Source organism: Catharus ustulatus, chromosome 26 (assembly GCF_009819885.2).
Source record: "Catharus ustulatus isolate bCatUst1 chromosome 26, bCatUst1.pri.v2, whole genome shotgun sequence".
Lineage (NCBI taxonomy): Eukaryota > Metazoa > Chordata > Aves > Passeriformes > Turdidae > Catharus > Catharus ustulatus.
The window spans coordinates 4,713,842-4,735,517 of NC_046246.1; the positions used below are offsets into that span (position 1 = coordinate 4,713,842).

The 21,676-nt window shown below is 44.4% G+C and overlaps 1 protein-coding gene across 3 annotated transcripts; it reads left to right on the forward strand.

Moving 5' to 3' along the window:
• Positions 1-7,156: 7,156 nt before the first annotated feature.
• LOC117007411 (splicing factor, proline- and glutamine-rich-like) lies at positions 7,157-21,105 on the forward strand. 3 transcript variants are annotated; one of them, XM_033080556.2, is made up of 11 exons: positions 7,157-7,891; positions 8,280-8,468; positions 8,562-8,863; positions 8,969-9,064; positions 10,323-10,519; positions 10,796-10,880; positions 11,179-11,296; positions 11,514-11,562; positions 11,643-11,764; positions 20,687-20,731; positions 21,031-21,105. In XM_033080556.2, exons 1-10 carry the CDS (start codon positions 7,268-7,270, stop codon positions 20,705-20,707), a joined length of 1,803 nt encoding a protein of 600 aa, XP_032936447.1. In that variant the 5' UTR covers positions 7,157-7,267; the 3' UTR covers positions 20,708-20,731; positions 21,031-21,105. The 3 variants fall into 3 exon arrangements, 2 of the variants coding, with proteins under 2 accessions (XP_032936447.1, XP_032936446.1); XR_006163117.1 differs by having other exon boundaries at positions 7,158-7,891; positions 14,378-20,731; XM_033080555.1 differs by lacking the exons at positions 20,687-20,731; positions 21,031-21,105 and having other exon boundaries at positions 11,643-13,391.
• Positions 21,106-21,676: the final 571 nt, after the last annotated feature.

The following is a 21,676-nucleotide window of genomic DNA, read 5'->3' on the forward strand; positions in this document are numbered from 1 at the left end:
GAGTGATTTCTTTGTACATGCTGCATTACCCCAGCACCCCATGAACTGGAGGGGAAAAGATGGAAACAGCTCAGGAAAGCACAAGCATCATCAATAATTAATAATGCCTTTTTTGTAATAGGAAGGATCCAATATTAATTATGAAGTTAATTTCTGTTTGAATGGTTTATGCATCTGTATGAAATTTGGACCAGGATTTAAGTTCAGTGCAATCATGTTTTTATTCTAATTACAATAATTATAAATCTATTTTGCATTCTCTTTTTAAGTCTCAATAACACAGGCTTTGTTTTCCAAATATGCCAAACAGCAGTTTTTGCACACCAAATATGGCAGCTCTCAGCTCCCCAAAGTGAATCTGGTTATAAATACAAAAGAAATTGTTTTGATTCATTGTCAGTGTGCAAATGTGAAAATAAGCCCAGAACATGGGTCAAGATAAGTACTTTGGATTTCTGAAGTCACAGAGTCAACAGGGAGGAAAGAACTTAATTGCACACATCATGAAATATTTAAACACACAGTGACCAACGTGCAGATGTGGGATGCAGACTTTTATAGCTAATTCTGTTACAAACAGCTGATGCTGCTCTGCATCAGGGACTCTCTTTCTTACTCTGGAGCCTTAAAAATCATCAGTGCACCGTTTTGAAACTCATTTTTTGCACTGGGTGATCTGTTGGGAAAATTTCTATGGCAGAAGCACAAAACCCAGATAGAGAACTGAGTTTCTTATTTAGCTGCAGACCACCAGCTCAATGCCCTCTTGGGACATGGGTGTATGTCATCCACAGCAGATTGGTGGGTGGAGGTTGCCATAAGAGCAAACAGAAAATTTCTCTTTATTGCACTTAGTTTTCTTATTATAGTCATTATCTATTTTCCAGCTATATCCATGCCTTTCTTGTGCTTCCAGGACAGACTTATTGGAAAGTTTTTCTAATGGAAATCCAGTCTATAATAACAGAAGTTTTGTAGCAGGTTCATGGCAGATTCTTTTGTTGAAGCAGGAGAAATGTGAGTTTTCTCTTCACATTTGGGTCTTTCCTTTTGTTTTTCTATCTGCTCTTGTCTCCCTGCAGAAAATCTAAACTCCCACCCCAAGTAAACCTCCTCCCCATGACAGCCCTATGGTGCTTTGGCAGTGGGAGAGGTCATGTTGGCACCAAGCTCACCCTGTGAGTAAAATGGGGTGAGATCAGTAAAACCTGCACGAGACATTTCAGACTGCTTGCAGGCTCTGCTAGCTATCTTGATACTTGTTTAGATCCTATTATTTGCCATAATAAGATGCCAAAACTAATTTTCAAAAAGGGAGCCATTAGACTTTTACAAAATTGTGCCCAATGTCTAGGATAGGTGTCAGGTCAGAGCAGTAATCCCCTGGGAAGTCTCTTCAAGTGCCTGATGCTACAGCAGGATTCATTTTATCTTTTCTTTGGAGAGTCACTGAAGAATGCCATGAATAACCTCTGGAGTTCTTTGGCCATTTGTGTTGTTTGGAGACCTCCTCTCAAATCTTTATTGGAAAATTGCCCACTCACAAACTCTGGTTTTCTTTTTAGTATCTTCCTGAATTTGTGCTGTGACTACATCACTTTTTCCAAATACAGAATAAAGCTGTTTATTTTAATATTTCCACTATTTTTGTGTTATGAAAAAAAAAAAAGTTTTGATTTTCAGTTCCCTCTTTTGTGTTTGTCTTTTGGAAATAGCAGTGGATTAAAAATTTATGTATACAGAGAAGACTTTGCCAGTCTTTAGATTTTTGAGAAAGTCATGGCAGCCTGATGAAATACAGCATTGTGAGTCTGCTCCCTTCTGCCCCACTGACATTCCAAACATTAAGCAGAGCTCAGCTCAGAACTGGGATTTTGCAGAGTTCATGTATCTGTTTCCCTGCTTGTCTCTGTGAGAACAGGATTCTCTGTAACAGTTACATCCCAATCTTGCCACATATTTATTGTCACAGAATCCTAGACTGGTTTGGATTTGAAGGGATCTTAAATCCCATCCAATTCCACCCCCTGCCATGAGCAGGGACAATTTCCACTATTCCAGGCTGCTCCAAGCCGCATCCAACCTCACTTTGGACACTTCAGGGATCCAGGGGCAGCCACAGCTTCTCTGGGCCTCCTGTGCCCACCCTCACAAGGGAGAATTTCTTCTATATTAAGCCTAAATTTCCCCTTTTCAATGGGAAGCCATTCCTCATTGTCCTGTCACTCCAGTTCCTGATGCAGAGTCCTTCTCCAGCTTTCCTGGAGGCCCCTGCAAATCCTGGCAGGTGCTGTGGGGTCTCCAAACAACATTTTCTTCTCCAGCTGAACAGCCCCAGCTCTCCCAGGCTGTCTCCATAGGAGAGGTGCTCCAGCCCCTGCATCAAATTCATGTCCCTCCCTTGGGTTTGCTCCAGCAGTTCCATGTTCCCCTTATGTTGGGGGCACCAGAACTGAATGCAGTATTCTCAGGTAGTCTGAGAATCCCCTCCCTCACCCTGCTGGCCTCACTCCTTTGGATGCAGCCCAGGGCACAGCTGGCTTTCTGGGCTTCCTCTAAAGGGCTGTAGCTAGCAGGTGACAAAATGTGACAGTTTTAAATTCCCTTAATTGAAGAAATACAAAATTAAATTCTTTATAGTAGAAAACCATAGAAAATTAAGCTCTCTTAATAGGTGATGTGGATGCTGTTAACTCTAGGGCAGTGGGATAAATTCTAGTTATGTCTATCTCATTTCTCACACAGCTCAAGGACATGTCTGGATTGACAGCTTTGTTGTACAACTGTGCTGAGTGTTCCTGCAAGGCAGAGAGGATCCTTAACTCCAATTAACATCACTGGGAATGGAGGGCTCTTGGAGCCTTCTGGAAGACAGACCTGCATGCTCAACTGTCCAAGGATCACTCTGCTCACTGGCAGAGCAGCTACTGCTGAGAGTGGAGACACAGGCAGCAGCAAGAGGGGGGAAAGACCAGATTATCCTGATTGTGTGATCTTGTCACAGAACTTCCCAACCTCAGAGCTCTCTATTTTTAAGCCAATGGACATATTTGTTGTGGTAGAGAGGAAAAACCTCTTGGAAAGCAGATTTAATCTGTGCTCAAGGAGAGGAGAGGACAGCACTGGAGGGAGAGGAGAGCCCTCATCATTGAGTGCCAAGGAAAGTTGCTGTGAGCTGAAGAGCCTCTGCAGCAGCCCGTGGCCACTCCTGCCATCCTGCCTCAGCCTCAGGTACCAGGTGTTGCTGTTGGCATTTTGCTTCCTCCTTTATTCTATCAAAGGTCACGCTTCTTCTTGAGACTGTGGCGAGCCCCAGAATGATGCAATGTTCTGCAGGAATCCCTGTTCTTCCAGGCAGGTTTATCCCACTGTACCACAGCCTTGCAGCAGGGCAAGGACTCTACCCTGCACCTTCTGGGTGCCTCCCTGCTCTGCTCTCCCCTCCCACTCCTCCCTTTGCTTCTTGATTCTTAAAATTCCTGAACACCTCTAGTTCTGGGACATACCAGAATTTGTGCACACAGCCCTTAAACTGTTTTTTTTCTGGGTCAAAATTGTCCAGGGAATGCCCAGGGAGTGCAGACATGGCATCTCCTCCCAGTCTTTAATTGCTTCTTCAGAGAGGATGATAGTGGGATTCATGTTTGTTTGTACTTGGGACATTTACAGAACCTCATGGGGTAATTATTCCTAATTAGCAGCTTGGACACACGCTGCTCCTTCCTCCTACAATCTGCAATTAATAATACAGACATAATTCAGATTTCTCCTTGCCAGTCTTGTGTTTATGTTTATAACAGGAGGAAACAGTTTAAGGAAAAAAAATTATCAGAATCAATCACCTGCTGAGCTCCACACAGGGATTACCCAAGGATTATCCTGTGCTCGTGGCAGCTGAGACATTCAGAACTTTGGGCACCTCTGTGTCAGCCTGGTTCCCTCTGTCATATTCCTCTAAGGTCTTTTCCTCATTAGTCATGGACTGCTTCTTACCATGGCTTAATTCAAGTTTTAGATCAGTTGTACAGTATGATAAATCCTCAGAAGTAGTAACACTGGTGTTATTTTTGAATAGATTAGTATTTTGAGGGCAAGAAAGGTCTGGAGTTCTTCCTTTATTGCTTCTCTCTGTGGTCCCTATTAAACTGAACTAATATATGTGTGCACTGAACATCCCAATAAACAGATCAATGTGAAGGATGGAGAAATACTTCAACTCTTATCCCAGGTGTCACAAAGAATTCCCAGTCTCAGATATATTTGTTTACAGCAGAATATACTGGGGAGAACATCCCAAGCTTTCTTCCTCGGTGTTTGTTTTTGTATGAAACCAGCCAGCTGCCCAGCATGAGCACTTACAAAACAGGTGATTTTTAAGAGAGGTTGTTTTTACTTCAAGTCCTGCTCAAGCATCAGTTTTTCTTTGATTTGAAGACCAGGATAAACACTCATATTGCAGCTGCAAAAACATGGATTCTTACCCTGGCCTCTGCTAGATCTGGAGAAATTCAAAGCCACTTTGAGGACTTCAGATAAATTCTACAGATTTTTGTTGTATAGATTTTTCATAGTCTTAGAATCACAGAATATCTTGAGTTGGAAGGGACTCAGAGGGATCATTGAGTCCAACTCCTGCTCCTGCCCAGACACCCCAACGATCCCCCCAGGCATCCCTGGCAGCCAAACCCTCCTGGAGCTCTGGCGGCCTTGGGGCAGTGCCCAGCACCCTCTGGGGAAAGAACTCATAATATCCAACCTAACTCCCCTGCCACAACTCCAGCCCTTCCCTTGGTACCTGTCCCTGGTGACACAGAGCTGCCCCTCCCTTTTTCTCTTCTGATTTTTGTCGTGCAAATTTTTGCAGAATTAGGAGAATAATTTACTCTGTTTCTTTTGAAGAACAAAATTAATTAGTAGCCCCTTAAAATACACTTCACTTATACTTAAGACACAACAAAGGCAAACTCAATCCTTTTCTACTCATTATTATTTGTTTCCTGAAGAGACAGAACCAAATGTGACAGTGAGGCGATTCCAGTTGCTTGTGTGTGAAAAGAGCCAGTCCCAAATTTGTTCTTACAGTGATTTAACCTCTGAGACACCTCGTGGTGGAAACACTCACTGCCAGAAACATGGCCATGGCCAGAATCCATTTTAAAACAACCTAGAGCTTCCATCCTGCGCTGCTTGGAAGTGGCTGAAGTCCCACAGCCTGTACAACATTGATTCGGAGCCAGGATCAATCTGTGGCTCCGTTTTATTTCAAAAATATAAAGCCACAGGGACATTTCTTTTGTTGCTCTCCCACAAGGAAAGGCTGGGAGAACTGGGAGAAAAGAAGACTTTGGGAAGGTCTAATTCTTTCCAGTACCTGAGAGGAACACTGGATTTGTGTTTACAAACAAACTGTGGATCTGCTGGTAGATAAGACTAGCACTGAGAGATAGAAGAAACAATGGGATTGATTGCACCGATTGATGAATGGAAAAAGATATTTGCCTTTACAAACTGTAGCAATGAAAGCAGGTATTGGAAGATGAAAGAAACAATGGGTGGGGGGGAAACTATGAATTCTGTAAGAATGAAAAATTAAAGGCAAGGTTATACATTAGAGGGGAATCTTAGGCATCAAGCATTCCGGGAAGTCTGTGCCTCTCAAGTACCTCAGCAATGGGGAAAGAGAGAGGGAAATTGGGATAAAAAGGAGGCTGAGTCCTCCAAAAATCTGAGAGAGCCCAGGGGATGCTCCATGGCGTCTCTCTTTATTGGAATAAAGCAAAAGGGACTCCTCTGTCTCCTTTTGGACACAAACCTCTGGTGTTTGTGGATTAATTTTCCTGACATACCTGAAGGAGCTGATAGGGAAGATGGAGAGAATTTACAAGAACAAAAGGGAATGGCTTTCCAGAGCCAGAGGGCAGGGCTGGATTGACAGTGGGAAGGAATTGTTCCCTGTGAGGGTGGGCAGGCCCTGGCACAGGTTGCCCAGAGAAGCTGTGGCTGCCCCTGGATCCCTGGAAGTGTCCGAGGCCAGGTTGGATGGGGCTTGGAGCAACCTGGGACAGTGGAAATGTCCCTGCCCAGGCAGGAGGTGGAAAAGGGTGGGCTTTAAGGTCCCTTCCAACCAAACTACTCTGTGATTCCACGATTCAATGAAGAATGAAACTGGCCTTGGACTTCCACAGGGTATCAGAAATATTTATGAGATTGATGATGTTTTATCGCAGCACTGCCACAGTTGCAGGTCTGTGCAATGAACGTGGGACTTCCCCTTGGGTTTCACACGGGATTTGATTTCTGGTTTTTTTCAGACCTGAAACTGAATGTGAAACATTCCTGGGAGCTTGGGAGGGGGATGGACTGAAACACTGCAAAGGGAAGGCATAAAAACGTGGTGCTGGTGTGTCCCGCTGGCACTGCTGTCAAGACACGGAATGTGCCTTTGGCCTGTTTTTAATAATGGAACACGGAATATCGGGACTGCAACCACTATGGTCTTGGGACAGCTGCTTGCTTTTCACCTCAGAATGCACTGTGTGCATTTTTGGCGTCGCTTTTTGGTTGCACCAAGCTGTGTTCTGCTTTCCCAGTACGTCTGGAAAAAAAATGTTCCTTTTTTGCTGCTTCCCTGCCCGACCTTTCACTCAAAACAAACTAAACGTGACCCCCTATGTTGGCGCCGGGGTTCCACTACCACCCTTAAATACATAAATCGAACATTTTTCATCTCGAAGCAGAAGCGAAGCCTCCGGCCTGTAATGAAAATACGTTTATTTGACATTTTTCCAGCCGCAGGCAGAGTTCAGCGTGCCCTGAGGCGCCGCGCAGCCAGGCCCAGGCCCCGCCTCCCCGTGACAGACAGCCGGGCCAGCCAATCACGAGCCGCGCTCCCGCCGTGACTTCGCCTCCCGCCGCTCAAACTGCCCAATCAGCACGCGGGGAGTTAACGGACCGGCCCGTGCCAACGTCGGCGGTCAAACGCGCCAATGGACAGAGGGCAGGCTTGTTACCAATGAGATCAAAGAGTTAGCGGAATTGCGACACGCTATTGGTGACTTATCTTGTCAGTCACTGCCGCCGGTGTCGGTGATTGGCTGGTAGGGAGGAGGGGGGCTTCCGGGGGCGGTGACACTATATAAGGGGCGGACAAAGGCGGCGGCGAGGCCGTCCAGCTAGCCGCCATTTTGCGCAGCGGGCGCTGGGAAGCAGCAGCAGCCGCCGCGGCCGGAGCTCTCTCCTCATCTCCGCCTCTTCCCTCCGCTACACCATGTCGCGGGATCGCTTCCGTAGCCGTGGCGGCGGTGGCGGCGGCTTTCACCGGCGTGGCGGCGGTGGCGGCCGCGGCGGCCCTAACCACGATTTCCGCTCGCCGCCGCCCGGCATGGGCATGGGACAGAACCGCGGCCCGATGGCGGGCGGCCCGCAAGGCCCAGGCGGTCCGCCGGGAGGAGGCCCGAAGCCCGAACCGCCGAAGCCACCCACATCCACCTCTGCTCCGCCTTCTTCATCCTCCGCAGCCTCCGCCACCACGGCGGGACCCACCGGCAGTCAGGCAGGAGCGCCTCCATCCTCTGCGCTTCCCGCGGGCCAGCAGCCACAGCAGCAGCCGCCAGTTTCGGCTCCTTCCCCGTCTCCCTCCGGTCCACAGCCGCAATCCAAGCCCAGCCCCAGCCCCACGCCGGCCGGCGGCCCTAAGAAAGGACAAGGACAGTCTCCTGGTGGTGGCCCCAAGGGGCCAGGGGGTCCGCCGCAGGGGCCGCACAAGGGCGGCCCAGGGCACCGCGGCGGGCCGGGCGGGGAGCCGCGGGGCCGCGGGCAGCAGCACCAGGGCCAGCAGAGCCTCGGGCCACAGCAGGGCTCAGGAGAAAGGAGCGAGAAGCTGTCGGACGAGGTGAGTCACGGCCCCCCCCAGCCTCCCTCAGGCACAAGATGGCGGCGGCTCCGCGCGCCCGCGCCGCCATCTTGAGGGGAGGAGCGGGGAGAGGCGGCGGCGCCTCAGCGGGGTCCGAGCGGTCCCGGTGTCGGAGCGGTCCCGGGGCTGCGGTTTGCGTTCCCTCGCGTCGCCCGGGGCTGCGGTTTGGGTTCCCTCGCGGTGGCACCGTACTGTGGTTTGGATCTCCTCGCCGTGCCCCTGTGCGGTTTGGGTCTCTTCGCGGTGAATCTTGGAGTCCTCTCGCGGTCCCGGGGCTGCGGTTTGCGTTCTCCGGGGCTCCTCAGGTCTCCCCGCAATTTTGTGTGCGGCACTCAGTGGTGGCTCGAACTGCTCTGATTCTTTGTAGGGGTTTAAAGCGAACCTCTCTTTGCTGAGGCGGCCCGGGGAGAAGACGTACACACAGCGCTGCCGGTTGTTTGTGGGGAATTTGCCCGCTGATATCACAGATGAAGACTTTAAAAGACTGTTTGCCAAATACGGGGAGCCAGGAGAGGTTTTTATCAACAAGGGGAAAGGCTTTGGATTCATTAAATTGGTAGGCATTCATGTTATGTGTTCATCCTTTCGTTCTCGCGATGTGGTGATGTACAACTTAGTTTTCTAAAGCTGGGTTTTGCACTTCCCCCAGGAATCTAGAGCTCTTGCAGAAATCGCAAAGGCAGAGTTGGACGATACCCCCATGAGGGGCCGGCAGCTCCGGGTTCGCTTTGCCACTCATGCCGCTGCCCTTTCGGTGAGGAACCTCTCACCCTACGTATCCAACGAGTTGCTCGAGGAAGCTTTTTCCCAGTTCGGTCCGGTGGAAAGAGCTGTTGTGATTGTAGATGATCGAGGTAGATCAACAGGAAAAGGCATTGTTGAGTTTGCATCAAAGCCAGCTGCAAGGAAAGCGTTTGAACGGTGTACTGAGGGAGTGTTTTTGTTGACAACGTAAGTACTTTGACAGGATCTTTTAGTTTTAAGCTGAATATTGTAGTAGTCTAGTTTTTCAGAATAAAGGCTTTCAGAGCAGTAAAACGAGTATTTTCTGTTCAGCACTCCCAGGCCAGTTATTGTGGAACCATTGGAACAACTGGATGATGAAGATGGTCTTCCAGAAAAGCTTGCTCAGAAGAATCCAATGTATCAAAAGTAGGCACAGTTTTTTTATATAAAGAGGGTATTAATGATGTTTTAAGCGGTATTGCCCCTGGCGCTGAGGAATGTGGAAAAATTTTCAGAAACAGTCTTTATATTTTTGGCTGTATTTCCAGTTCTTGGGGTTTTTTTGTTCTTAGTTTAAAGTAACATAATGATTTGTTTAGTGTATTCACCAAGTGTTACACAAGCATTTTTCTACATTGTATTACAAAGAAATAGCAGCTCGACAGATGGTTTTGGTGTATGTAGAAACTTGAAAAGTCAGACTTGATTTGTTTCATGCTATTGTTGAGAGCTGTCGTCTCCCTTGAGGCGTGTCTTGGGTTGATGATCCCATCATCATGAGGAACTTGGAAATTTACATTCGTGGTTTGAAATGAGAAAAAAGTAAAATTTTAACTCATTCCATGATTAGTATAAACTTGTTGCATGCGGATTTACCTTATAAGCTAACTATTGATAGAAAGGAACAAAGTAAAGTAAACAAACAAGTAAAGAATCAAGAGTAATCTTTTCTGAAACAGCAGGTTTTTTGTTATTATCTGTGTATTAAACCTGTTTGTTGTAGGGCTTTTATATTTTCCCACATCACAAAAGGAAATGCAGGGAGAGAGATCCAGTCAGTCTTGCTTGGCTTAGAAAAGGGTTCAAAATTCCTTGCTTTGATCAAAAATTGTAAGTGGTTTAGAGGCAGCTTTGAGAAGAATGTGAACTAATACAGTGATCTAGAATGTTGAATTACTTCATGTTGGTAATGTATGGAATGCTTTTGAACTTGGTAGTTTCGTTCCACAAATTATTGAATTTTAAATTAGAGTTTATTTATATGAGAAAACAAACTGTTGGCCCTCAGGCATTTTTAGAACTATTTAAGTGGAAGTGAGAGCTTTTATTTGCCTTTGACACAGAGTGCTTTGGCACTGCAGAAATCCACCTGGGTTGTGCCTGCTTGGGCAAAGACCTTTCTTGTTTGAGGATTCTGCACCTGCAGTTGTCAACAGTGAAGTGTCTAAAGACATTTAAGAATAAGGCAAGAAGATTTGATTGGATGTGATAGTGCAGGAGTCTCCACATGTGCCATGATAATTATTTGTGTTCAGTGCTGTTGTCTGAGTGCAGCACTTCCATCACAGCCAGTTCTTTCTCCCCTGGTTGTCAGGTGTTCTCAGGGTGCCCTTGTATTTCTTGTGATCTTGTATTGACCTTGAGTTTCCAGGATTGCACACTCTGAGTGTCTTCCTTTCTGCAGGGAAAGAGAGACTCCTCCCCGTTTTGCTCAGCCTGGCAGTTTTGAATTTGAATATTCCCAGAGATGGAAATCTTTAGATGAAATGGAAAAACAACAGAGAGAGCAAGTGGCAAAAAATATGAAAGATGCCAAGGACAAACTTGAAAGTGAGATGGAAGATGCTTATCATGAGCATCAGGCAAACCTCTTGCGACAAGGTAATGGGTTCTGAATTCTTTCTGCTTTAAATGCTGGCTTAGATATATGGCTGTATAATGATTTAATGAGTAAATTCATGCTTCTGACTATGAACTTCAGAATTCAGAGGTAAAGAGAAACTGTTAGTTTTTGGTATTTATATCAGTGGTGTATTGGTAAGAGCAGTGACACTGGGAGGTCCTTTTCTGCTACAGTGATCTGAGGCAGATCTAATTCAGATATAGTTAAAATGTGATGTTTTGTGGAAAAGCTGCTCACAGGCTTCATTCCTGCAGACCTCATGAGGCGCCAGGAGGAACTGAGGCGTATGGAAGAACTCCATAATCAGGAAATGCAGAAACGCAAGGAAATTCAGCTGAGGTTAGTTTGGCTTTCATGGGATTTTATTCAAAATTACATTTACACTTTTTTTTTCCCCAATTACTTACATATGAAAGTTTTTATTTTTCAAGAAACACCATTGCTGCTTCAGTTTGTCTTTGCGAAATTGAACTACTATGTAAGTTTCTCCTCAAATATTTGGGCACCATAGAGAATGTTTTTTTTTTTTTCTGAAATGTAATCATTCAGTACCTTTATATTGCTGAAGCAAGTGATGTTGGTGTGTGTTGGATGTGCTCCACTGCTGGGGTTTAACAGTTTGCTTTGGGGTGACCAGGCAGGAGGAGGAGCGTCGCCGGCGGGAGGAGGAGATGATGATCCGTCAGCGGGAGATGGAAGAGCAGATGAGAAGACAGAGGGAAGAGAATTACAGTAGAATGGGTTACATGGATCCAGTAAGTGACACCGTGGTGGGCTGGGGGTACATTACCATGTTCAGGAAGTTTGTTGATATATTTTCAAGATCACTGTGTTTTGCTTCCCTTGGGTTGGTGATTGCGCTGTGTTTGTGTTCGGGCTGTGGCAGTAGTGGCTCTACATGTGCTTTGTCTCCTGAAAAGTTTGGATTTTGGTGGTTGATTATCCAGGTTAAAAGTTGTTTCTTCTATGCAGAGGGAGCGAGACATGAGAATGGGTGGTGCTGCCACAATGAACATGGGAGGTAAAGAATCTTTTAAGTTATTACTTCGTGTGGCTCGCTTAGAAATTGTCAGAATATAATTATCTATTTCTCTCTCTTAGATCCTTATGCTTCAGCAGCCCAGAAATTCCCACCTCTGGGAGGTGGTGGCGGCATAGGTTATGAAGCTAATCCAGGAGTTGGCCAAGCAGCCATGAGTGGTTCTATGATGGGAAGTGACATGGTAACGTATCCTGTGGTGGCTTTAGCTTAGCACAAGGGAATTGTGGTTGGGAATGAGTTCTCCAGTGTTCGGATGGTTGTGGAAATGTCACTGTTAACTGCTGACTCTCTTGTCAGGTGTTTAACACAGGACAACGTGGCAGTGTGTAGCACTAGAGTAGTTGATAACCTTTATGGTAGCTTACACACTCAGAAATTGTTTGTAAGTGAATTCAAATGTGCTCTTAAGCATATTTGCAATTAACTGACTTCATTGGACTTTGGAAATTCTGCGTCACTGTTAGACTTGGAAGGATTTTTTTATGAATTCTAGAGAATCTGACAAATTTCATCAAAATGCTTAATGTAGCTTTTCAGTAATTTGATGTTCTGTACTGATGGACAAGAGAGATTTTTTTGTTCTCCTTCCCAATGTGTAACACTGTTTGTTTTGGCCCTTCCAAGCCTAGGTAGGCTGGATGCATGTTGGTCTGGGTGTGCTGTTGAGTCCAAAATCTGCGCTCAGGTCTGTTCCAGCAGCAGATGAACTTAAGTAATCAATGGTAAACAGCATATCCCTTAGTCTGTGATGATGTTGCTGTAGAAGAGCAGAAATGCTGGTTTTTAGCTTCAGGCATGTTCCAGCTATCCTGGACTGTAGCCGTTTGTGATTCCTGTCTCCCAAAGGAATGATAGCCTGGTCTGTTTTCCTGTGTTGGGCATGACACAAAGGTAGAGCCTGTTAAAGCTACAGCATATCTCCTGTTCTGAGGTATGTTTCCAAACTGTACTAATTTCTGGCACACTACATGTGTGACTGGGCTTGGAGCCTGCTTGGTGTTCCTACACTGAAGCACCACGGATGTAGATTACAGAAGTGCTTAATGGGCAGGATGGGAATCTGTTGGCTTAGGTGGCGATACCAGTGTGCCTTCACCCTCCTGAAAGGGTGTACACTTGTAGCACAAGCTGAACTAAATGATTTTTGGGTGGGTTTAGGCCTCTGGCTTAATGAACTGAGCTACCATAGTAGCTTGTCAGATACCTGCTGTTTTACCTTTTTGGGGAACATATCTTTGGAATGGTAACTTCCCAGAGCATCATTGATTCAGTAGACAGTGCTGTTGGCCTTAAGGTATCTCAATAACCTACTGATATGTAAGCAGTTCCTGAGCTTCCTGTGAGCAGTTAGGCAGTGTGTGGTGGATACTATGTACATTTTGCTCCTGAAAACCATGGTACCAGGTGCATGTTGAACTTGTGTAATACCTGAAATGTGGTCTGGTCAAAAGATGTGACAGTGAGGTGGATTAACTGCCTGGAGTTTCTTAGGCTGGGGATCTCTGCTACATGATGCTGTCACAGTTCTTGGGCTGATAACTTTAAACAGAACTGGAGATGAGCTGAAGCTGCCATGAATTAGGCAGAAGTAACCTAAGTAATATTTGTGAAACTCCTTTCTTGGAAGGATTGATGCTGACTTTCAGAAGTCAGGAGCTCTGAAGTGTGCATTTTCAGTTGCAGATACTTTTTGTAACAAACCACCTACCATTTGTTCTGTGACTCAGTAGTGGGAGCCTTGGTTGAAATGAAAATTTAAAGCTCTCTTTGACCTCGTAATGTGTAAGTTCTGTAGGTTGAATGCTGATCACACCTAGTAATACAATAACTGAACAAAGTACATGCAACTAGAGGTACTAGTAAATAGACCTGAAGTCTCTGCTTTATTGCAGAGTAACTCAACTGTTACACCTTGGTGTGAAACCTTTCAATTGCTGTGAAGCTGTGAATTTTCCAAGAGCTTGTGGTGAAGGTGGGGTGGGAGGGGAGATACTGCCTGGATGCACACAACCCTCTGTGCATAGCTCTAACTGGAAACACTGAGTGCTTGGAACACGTTTTGCATCTGATGCAGCACCGGCAGCTCTGGAGTACGTTGGGTTGAACAAGTGCCAGTCTTTGCTCGAGCAGTTGCGTTGGTTAGGTAAAGCACTGGTCAGTAGCTTTTTTCACATTTTTTTTTTCTTCTTGCAATGCAGTAGTGCTCACAATGAGTTTTGGTACTGCCAAAGGCCTCTGCAGTTTAGTCAGCAGACCGTAGTGTTAACCCCATCTTGAAAAGCACATGGTCTCTAGACAGCACATGCCAGTCCTGGTGAGTAGGCATTCTGTTACATTTGATGAATGTCAGCTCCTGCTTCAGCCAACCAGAGCTGCATTCTCTCATTAGGCTTACTTGGAAATGACAGTGATGTAATCTGAGCTTTTACTGCACTAAAGGTGAGAAGTTCGCAAGCTATTTGCATTAACTTGGTTGAAAATTTTGCTAGAGCTCATTTGGAAAGGTTGTTAATTCACATCTGCACTAATGCTTACATTTCTAGCACTGCAGGGAAGATCTGTTCTTTGTAACAGATGTATGAGAATGCATCAAGTGGGAACATACCTCAAGGCATGTATTACAATAAACTAATTTTTAAATTACCCTTTTTTCCTTTCTATGTTCCCGGTACCTGTGGATCGGCTCAATGGTGATTGTATCGACGAACCTTGACTACGGAACCTTCTAAAAATATATACTTAACACACATGGACATCAACTACTTATAATGAACTGTTAATTCTGTTCCAATAGCGTCCTGAACGCTTTGGGCAGGGAGGTGCGGGGCCCGTGGGTGGCCAGGGTCCTAGAGGAATGGGGCCTGGAACACCAGCAGGATATGGTAGAGGGAGAGAAGAATATGAAGCCCCAAACAAAAAGCCCCGATTTTAGATGTGACCTGTAGTTTCATTCCAGTTTGTTTTTGTCTGTCTTGTTTAGACACCGACTTCTTAATTCTTGCATTTTAGTAAGAAAGCTACGTTTTTATGGATGTTAGAAACTTACTGACCTAATATTTGTAAGTGGTCTGTTTGGGCGAGTACAATTTAATTATGTAATGCAGTGTTTCAAAATCAAACTTAGCTGTTTTTTTGATGTATAACGTCCCTAACTTGATGGCAGTGTACCTTGTGCCACTGAATTCCCAAAGTGTACCAACCTTTTTTTTACTGTGCTTCAAATAAATAGAAAACTAAATGTAGTAACTCTTCTTGCCAGTCGTGGTTAAACAAATGAGGCTGAATACCACACCTGTCACAGTAACCTGAGAGCCTCGAGCTGAGGTCGGACCTAGACCAGGGTGTGGAACTGCAGTGAAGAGTGAGATCTCTTCCCACAGTGCCTCTCTAGCCAAAGATTGGGTTAAATTGTAGCTGAACTTTGCAGTAGGTGCAGATTTTTTGAGCAGTAATTGTGCTGCGATAAGGAAGCAAATGGAAATCTTACAAATGCTGTAAGATACATTATTTAAAGCTTCACTGCAAGCAGTGCAGTAATGAATTCCATATTTTAGCTATGGGTGGTGGGATGGTAGCACTTACCACCCTGGCAGTTACTGCTTGGAATCTTTCAAAGACTTTAAGCAGAAGACTAGCAATGGTTATTTTAAAATAAATTCATAGAATGCCTTGTATTGGCTGACTTCCTCACTGAAGGATTGTTAATGTGATATTTATATGCTCTTAAGCTGTCTTGAGATTACAGGATCTGGCCTTGCTCCATATTGTACACCTGCCTGAAATTGCTTGGCAAAAAGACCAGAAGTGTTACTCGAGTGATTAAGGTTAACTTGCTTATGTCCTCATGCTAACAGTGGACTAATTTGCCTAGTTCAGAATACAATCATTTGTATTATGGGGACTGCAGGAACTATTCTTAAATTGTGTAGCTGGTGGGCAAATCCTAAAATCCTGTATGTAAAATACAGCAATCAGCTTGCTTGCATGATGGTTATCGCTCTTTTATTATTGATGTTTGGAGATAATGCTTCAAAAGTAGTATCTGAATCTGGAGTTTTAAGAGTTCATACTACACAGTGCAAATAAACTCCCTTTAAGGTTCTTTTTGTAGAAGATCTGATGAATTCGTTAGTTTGCTGTTCATTTTGTTAAGCCCCAGAAGAATTTGAAAGCGTTCTGGACTCATTGGTAAGGTAGTTGCTTTGCTTATTATTACAATGTGCCAGGTAAACTGGGAACGTGACTTCCCAGTGTCAAATACCTTGGTGTTAATGCAGGATACATCAACCTGCTTGGCACAGAGTAGGTAAACTTAGCTTGGCTGTAACTTCACATGATCCCCAACGAGCAGAGTTCTGTGAATAGCTTTAACCTTCCCAATATCCTTCCATTCCTTGTGCTAAGCATTGGCTAATTCTAAATTTTCTGCTAAATTTTCCCTATGGTTAAAACTGAAGTGTCAGATGGCGGGATTTTAGGATACAGATGTCTGATCCCTCTTGAGGTACTGTTACCCCTTAAATGACAGAATAGCAGGTTGGGAAATGCTGATACAGGTAACACTGACGTGGAACATGAAGCTCACTAAAGAGCGACTGAGCTTGTTTGGTGAATGCTTTTTGTTTACCCAGAAAAGTGTGGGGATTGATAACATGCTACAACAATGAATTGCTCTTGAGGAGGGAATTCCAAATTGGCAGTTCCTAAACTGCAGACCAAGTATTTGGAAGTTACTTGTATTGGGTAGTTTACAAATGAGCAGTATCAATGCAATTTGCATTATTGAAGCGGTTTTAAACAATATCTTTTCTGGAGGGTGTTCATGGGACACCCTCAAAAGGTGAAGGTGTCCGAGGTGGGGAATTCTGAACGTGAACATTAAATTAATTTTTTCAGTTTATTTTTCAGATTACATGTCATTCTTTATTAAAAGAGATGCTGGTGCATATCCTAAAGTATGTTCTTTTATAGTTCTGTAACTTGGAAGAGTGAAGGATGCTGCTGTCTTTGTACCTTACAGATCTTTTCTTTGGGTACCCCTGTTTTGTACGTAAGCTACTGTTGCTAGGTATTAAAATAGCTGAGCTGCAAAACCATGATTAGTAAATATATTTGAAAGATCTGTCAGTTTTCAAAAGATCTGAAAGATTGGTTAAATCTGGCTTTGTTGTAGCTGCATAAGCAGAATTTCTAAAACAAGTTCTGCTTTGAGTTGCATGTACTAAACAGGCATGTGATGAACTAGCCAACTTCTTTTCAAGACCTTTTAAAGATGGTGTCTTAAAAGCTGGCAAACTTGTCAACTTTAAAATCTGATAAAAGTTACTAAATGTGGGAGGCGAGAAAGTGACATTCCTTTGATCTGTTCCTATGAGGTTTTGGACTTTCATAAACTCAGATTTATATAATTAAATCTTCTAAAATCATTCAGAAAAGTGCTTTGCTGGTCAGACCTGTTTTTGGATGGTCTGGATCACGTAACATTTTTGTACTGGACTTGGAGGACATTGGCTGTTGCAATTTAGCTTGTTTTATCAAAATTGAGCCCATTTTGACACTTGGAGCTCTAAAAACTGCAGCAAGTAGAAACTGGTATCGTTACACATAATGTCTTCACACTCTCTCAGAAATGAATACAGAATAATCTTACCTTCTGGTGTAGATACATTACACTAATCATTTATACAGCTGATAAGAAATTGAAAATGCTTTTGAGATTTTGTGGTATTTTTGTGGTAGACAAAATTCTTGGCTTCTCCTTGGCAACCATTTACTGTGGCAGCAAGTTCTTGCTGGAGTTTGAGACTGCAATTTACACTTTAAACTAGTGGCCTGCTACATAACTGCACTTAGCCAGCATTTCTGCAGTTCATAACTGTGAGGAACGTAGTACCACAAATGGCAATGGACATTAGGACCCGGATGTAGTATTCCTGCTTGCTCCAAGATTCTCATTGCCGACTGCGTACAGGTAGGTAACAAGCAATATAATCTAACTTGGTGACTTTCTATGTAATCTTATACTGTGGGTATTCTGACATCACACTTCTGACTGTGGAATTACAGTGCAGCACTCCATACCTGTATGCTGAGCTCGCATCAAAGTTGCGTGGTTTTCGGTTGGAAGATTTTTGTCTCATTCAGAGACAACAAATAATTTACTGTGGTTCTTAGATGAGGATTTCCAGACCCGATTCCTCTGTACATACAACTTGGCTTGGGTGGATTTTTCTTAGTTCCGATGTAATGAAGATATCCTTAAATGATGAGCACTGTGGGGAAGAGGGAATGTGATCTTAAACTCAGTTCAGTAGTTGACAAGGTGCTCTCAGTGCCTGGAAAAGAACAGGTTTAAACTTCTGTAGTGATGAAGTGGCCCATCTGCAGCTCATCCATGGGTAGAGTCTTGGCTTGGTGGGAATGTGTTAGTAACCACTGCTCTTGCCTCCTGTGTGCTGTGTGAGAATCACCTCAAGCTATTGGTACAAGCAGCTCTGAGACTGATCCAGAATATTTTTGAGGACATAAATGAGTGCTTGATTGAATATCCCTGTGATTTTCATAGAGCTTATTGGACATTGCAGTAATCTTTATTTTAACCTTTGACAAGCCTGATGCATTCCTCTGCTTTGACAGTGATGAGATTCTGTACTTCTGCCTCGTAGAGTCATCTTCACAGTGTTCCGTACAATTTCATTTTTCATCAGTCTTGGGATGTAACTCTGATCTCTTCATTAGTAAACTCCTGACTCTAGTGTTCCAGGATCAACATGCTTACATTGCCAGACATCCAGACGTGCTGATCTCCAGCTCTTTTGCATTAGCTCTTGAACCTGAATTTCAAGGTCCCTTGTTCCAGCGAATAATACAGCTCTTGTCTGATACTCAGTTTATTTCACAGGTGTTGTAATGTGTTCTCCCTTGTTCTGGAAAGTTCTGCTTTACATACTCGTTTCTGGTATTATTGTCACTTCTGGACCCTTCTTTGTTACCTTCCAGGCAGGACTCTTGCTGATGAACAGGGATCTGCTGGACAACCTTGCCCTCTGTTGTAGCCACCTTTCCAGGTTCCATTGAACCCTTGAAGTAGCAGGTGCACCATAAGATAATGACAGTAGGTCTTTGGTTACACCACAGTGAGTGTAGCCCATGCCAGTTGGTCACACAGTGACACCCTGTCACAAAATCAGTTTGGTTTTTCATGATGGTTTAGCTTTACCTGTGACTTGAATCCATTTTGTGATGGCTTATCCTTACCTGGGACTGGGATCCGGTAGCAAACCTGCTGGCAGCCACTGTGCTGTCAGGTAGCAAAACTGAATTAGTGATCTTAAACCATTGCTCAAGATCTGACTTAAGTTTTTCCAGTGTGCTCTGGTTACTTGACCTGCAGGAATGTCGTGGAGGGGTTATTGGCACATCTGCCTCATTCTACGTACTTGAACTAAGCAGGTTTTTGACATTCTTGGAGCAAGCAATTTGTGACTGAACCATGGGGCTCAGACCAGCTCTGACTGCAATAATGAAACAAACTTGGTGTGGTAGCAAACTTAGTCATGTCTGCTCTAAGTCAGTCTGTAACAAGTGGGTACAAGAAATGACATTCAAGTGCTTGCATTGTGTTTCATCTTGATTTTTATCTATGTGTGAAATACACTTTTTCTCAAAAGTTTACCTGAAGCTCAGAAGTGTGGTGTCAGAATACATCTGTGTACTGCTAGGCCCTCCAAGCAGAGCCTGGTGCTGGCAGGAGAGCACAGCACAGCGTGGATGGGGCTTTATTGTAACATTAAGCATACAAAGTGTTGATTTGCTTGCAGTTCTCCCCATAGCTAAACACTGAGGCCTGTGAGTAGTTTTAGGGCTGGAGCAGTAATGGGGTTGCATGTCTCTGTTAATCATTGCCAGCTGCAGTGACATGATCAGGAAGGCCAGTGTTCTGTTCCATTATGTTCAATGAGGCTGAGCATGTTGGGAAGGATGCATCCAAGTATGCTGCTCTGGGGAATCACTTGGCTTCTTCCACTACCAGCAAGTTTTGGAATCAGCTAATTAGCTTCAGATTTTTTTTTCACTCTCCATACCAGCTAGTGGGGCTGTTAAATAGCTGCTGCCTGGAAAAGGAAAAAAGGGAGGATTGGCCTTCTCCCACCTGTGTCATTGCTGCTAGGTAATGATTGACACGTTAGGACTTGGCTGTGCAATCCTGCAGTGATCTGTGAACACCCCATCTCTATAAATGTTGCTTCTGAACACCAGTACTGAAGAGCTAACTGGGGAGGGCTGGGAGGAGTGTGGCTAGCAGGGAATCTGGAGTTTTCAAAGGATGCACAAAGATATAGTATCCCTTATGCATGGTGTTTGTTGCTATGGCAGAGGAAACAAAACGTGCATAACTCCTGCTCCCAAGGGCTGTGAGGAAACCCAGGTGGGTGGTGGGTTGGAGACTAAAGCCTGAAGTTGTCCCTGCCTGGTCAGATCATGCTGTGCCCATGGTGGGATCTGCCTCCCAACTGGAGCTGTGCAGAGCCTTGCATCACATCCCCAGCTCTCACCATTGCAGGCTGCCCTCAGCTGTAGTAAAGGGGGGTCTTGAGGAGGGAAGAACCTTGCTGAGGATAAAATCAGTGACAGTGCCAACCTCTAGTGTCTGCCTTTGGCTTCTGAAGCACTTGTTGGACTGTAGAACATGATGGCTCCAAGAGGCCAGGACCACTGCATTCCCTCAGGAAAGGGAAGAGAGGGGGCATTGCTACAGGAGACAAATAGGGTCATAGAGTTGAAGTAGCTGACAAAATTAATGCCTTCACATAAGGGATAGTATACCTCTGGCTGCAATCAAACCTCACTGTGCTCAGGCTGGGGTTATGGTTCATGCTCAGGGTGCAGTTCTTCAGGCAGCTGCCTGCATATTCCTTCAGCTCTTGATGAGTGTTTAGGCTAGCCTATTTCTGCCCCTTCCACGTAATAGTTTGGAATAATTGATAAATTCCCCCTCATAACTAATCAGTCCATGTATGTTAAAACCTTATTTTTAAGTTAGTTTTGAAACGGTCCCAATTTGCTGTGTATGACTCTAATAACTTCAGTTGTTATCCTTTAGGTGAAGATGAAAGCTGAGTGACACCAGAGTGCTCATCCGTGGGAAGTAAGTATTTCTTTTTTTTTTTGTGCTGGATGGATGAAATCATAAAGGTTTTTGGACACTTGGTGTTCAGTCACTTTGAGTACCTTTGAAGTGGGGAACACTGAGAAGTTGGGATGGATTGATACATTAAATGTGTGGGTAGAACACAGTCCCTGCTGTCATGCTGTGGGCTTGAGCACCCTGATTCCACCTGGGCTTGATACCTTGACAGCAGCAGCTAAAAATACCTTTCTAGACGTGGGTTTGTACAAAAGATTTCAAAATCACTGTGATATAATAACTTGGGAATGTTTTTCCAGTTGAGGAATCGAACATGAGCACATCCAGCACGGTGCCCAGTGGTGTGTGGAGGGACCAAGGGAGCAGGTGGACAGGTAAGGAGTTGGTGTCCTTGCACTGCTAGGAGGGCTCTGCAGCCATCACCTTGTGGGTTATGTAATTCCTGCCTGAAATGTGTGATTAATCTCAATTTTATATAAAGTTTGTGTATCTTGCTTTTGTAGAGCCAAAATGTAACCGTTGTCTGAGGCTTTTCAGCCCTGCAGCAGCAAATAAATTCTGTCCATTGTGTGCAGCAGGTGGTCAAACAAGAAATGACCATTCCTGCACTCAGGCTGCAGATGGTGATTTGTCAGCATGAGAAAAGGAAAATAAAGCAGCTGCTTCTCAGATGTTAATTCAAATAAACCTTGTTAAAAAGCTATTTGCTGAAATGCCTAAACGTTGAATTTAAAAAATAACCTGGTGTATAAATCAGCATGTACAGGAGCTCAGCAAATAGCAATTCAGGGAAATAAAACAGCTTGCAGAGCTGGAATTAATGACATTTTCCCTCTAATTTGCCACTAAGCTACAAGGGGAAACTTCAGATATTTAAAACTTGTTTGAGGAGCAACATGCTGAGTGCCTTAACTCAAGAGTCACAGGTAAATAACAGCAGACCTG

What these genes read in the sequence shown, in the direction of transcription:
- LOC117007411 (XM_033080555.1), top strand. Translation starts at nt 7,268, where the DNA reads ATGTCGCGGGATCGCTTCCGTAGCCGTGGCGGCGGTGGCGGCGGCTTT. An exon ending in GCGAGAAGCTGTCGGACGAG is followed by an intron (nt 7,892 to 8,279) that starts GTGAGTCACGGC and finishes GATTCTTTGTAG; the next exon opens with GGGTTTAAAGCGAACCTCTC. An exon ending in CGCAAGGAAATTCAGCTGAG is followed by an intron (nt 10,881 to 11,178) that starts GTTAGTTTGGCT and finishes TGGGGTGACCAG; the next exon opens with GCAGGAGGAGGAGCGTCGCC.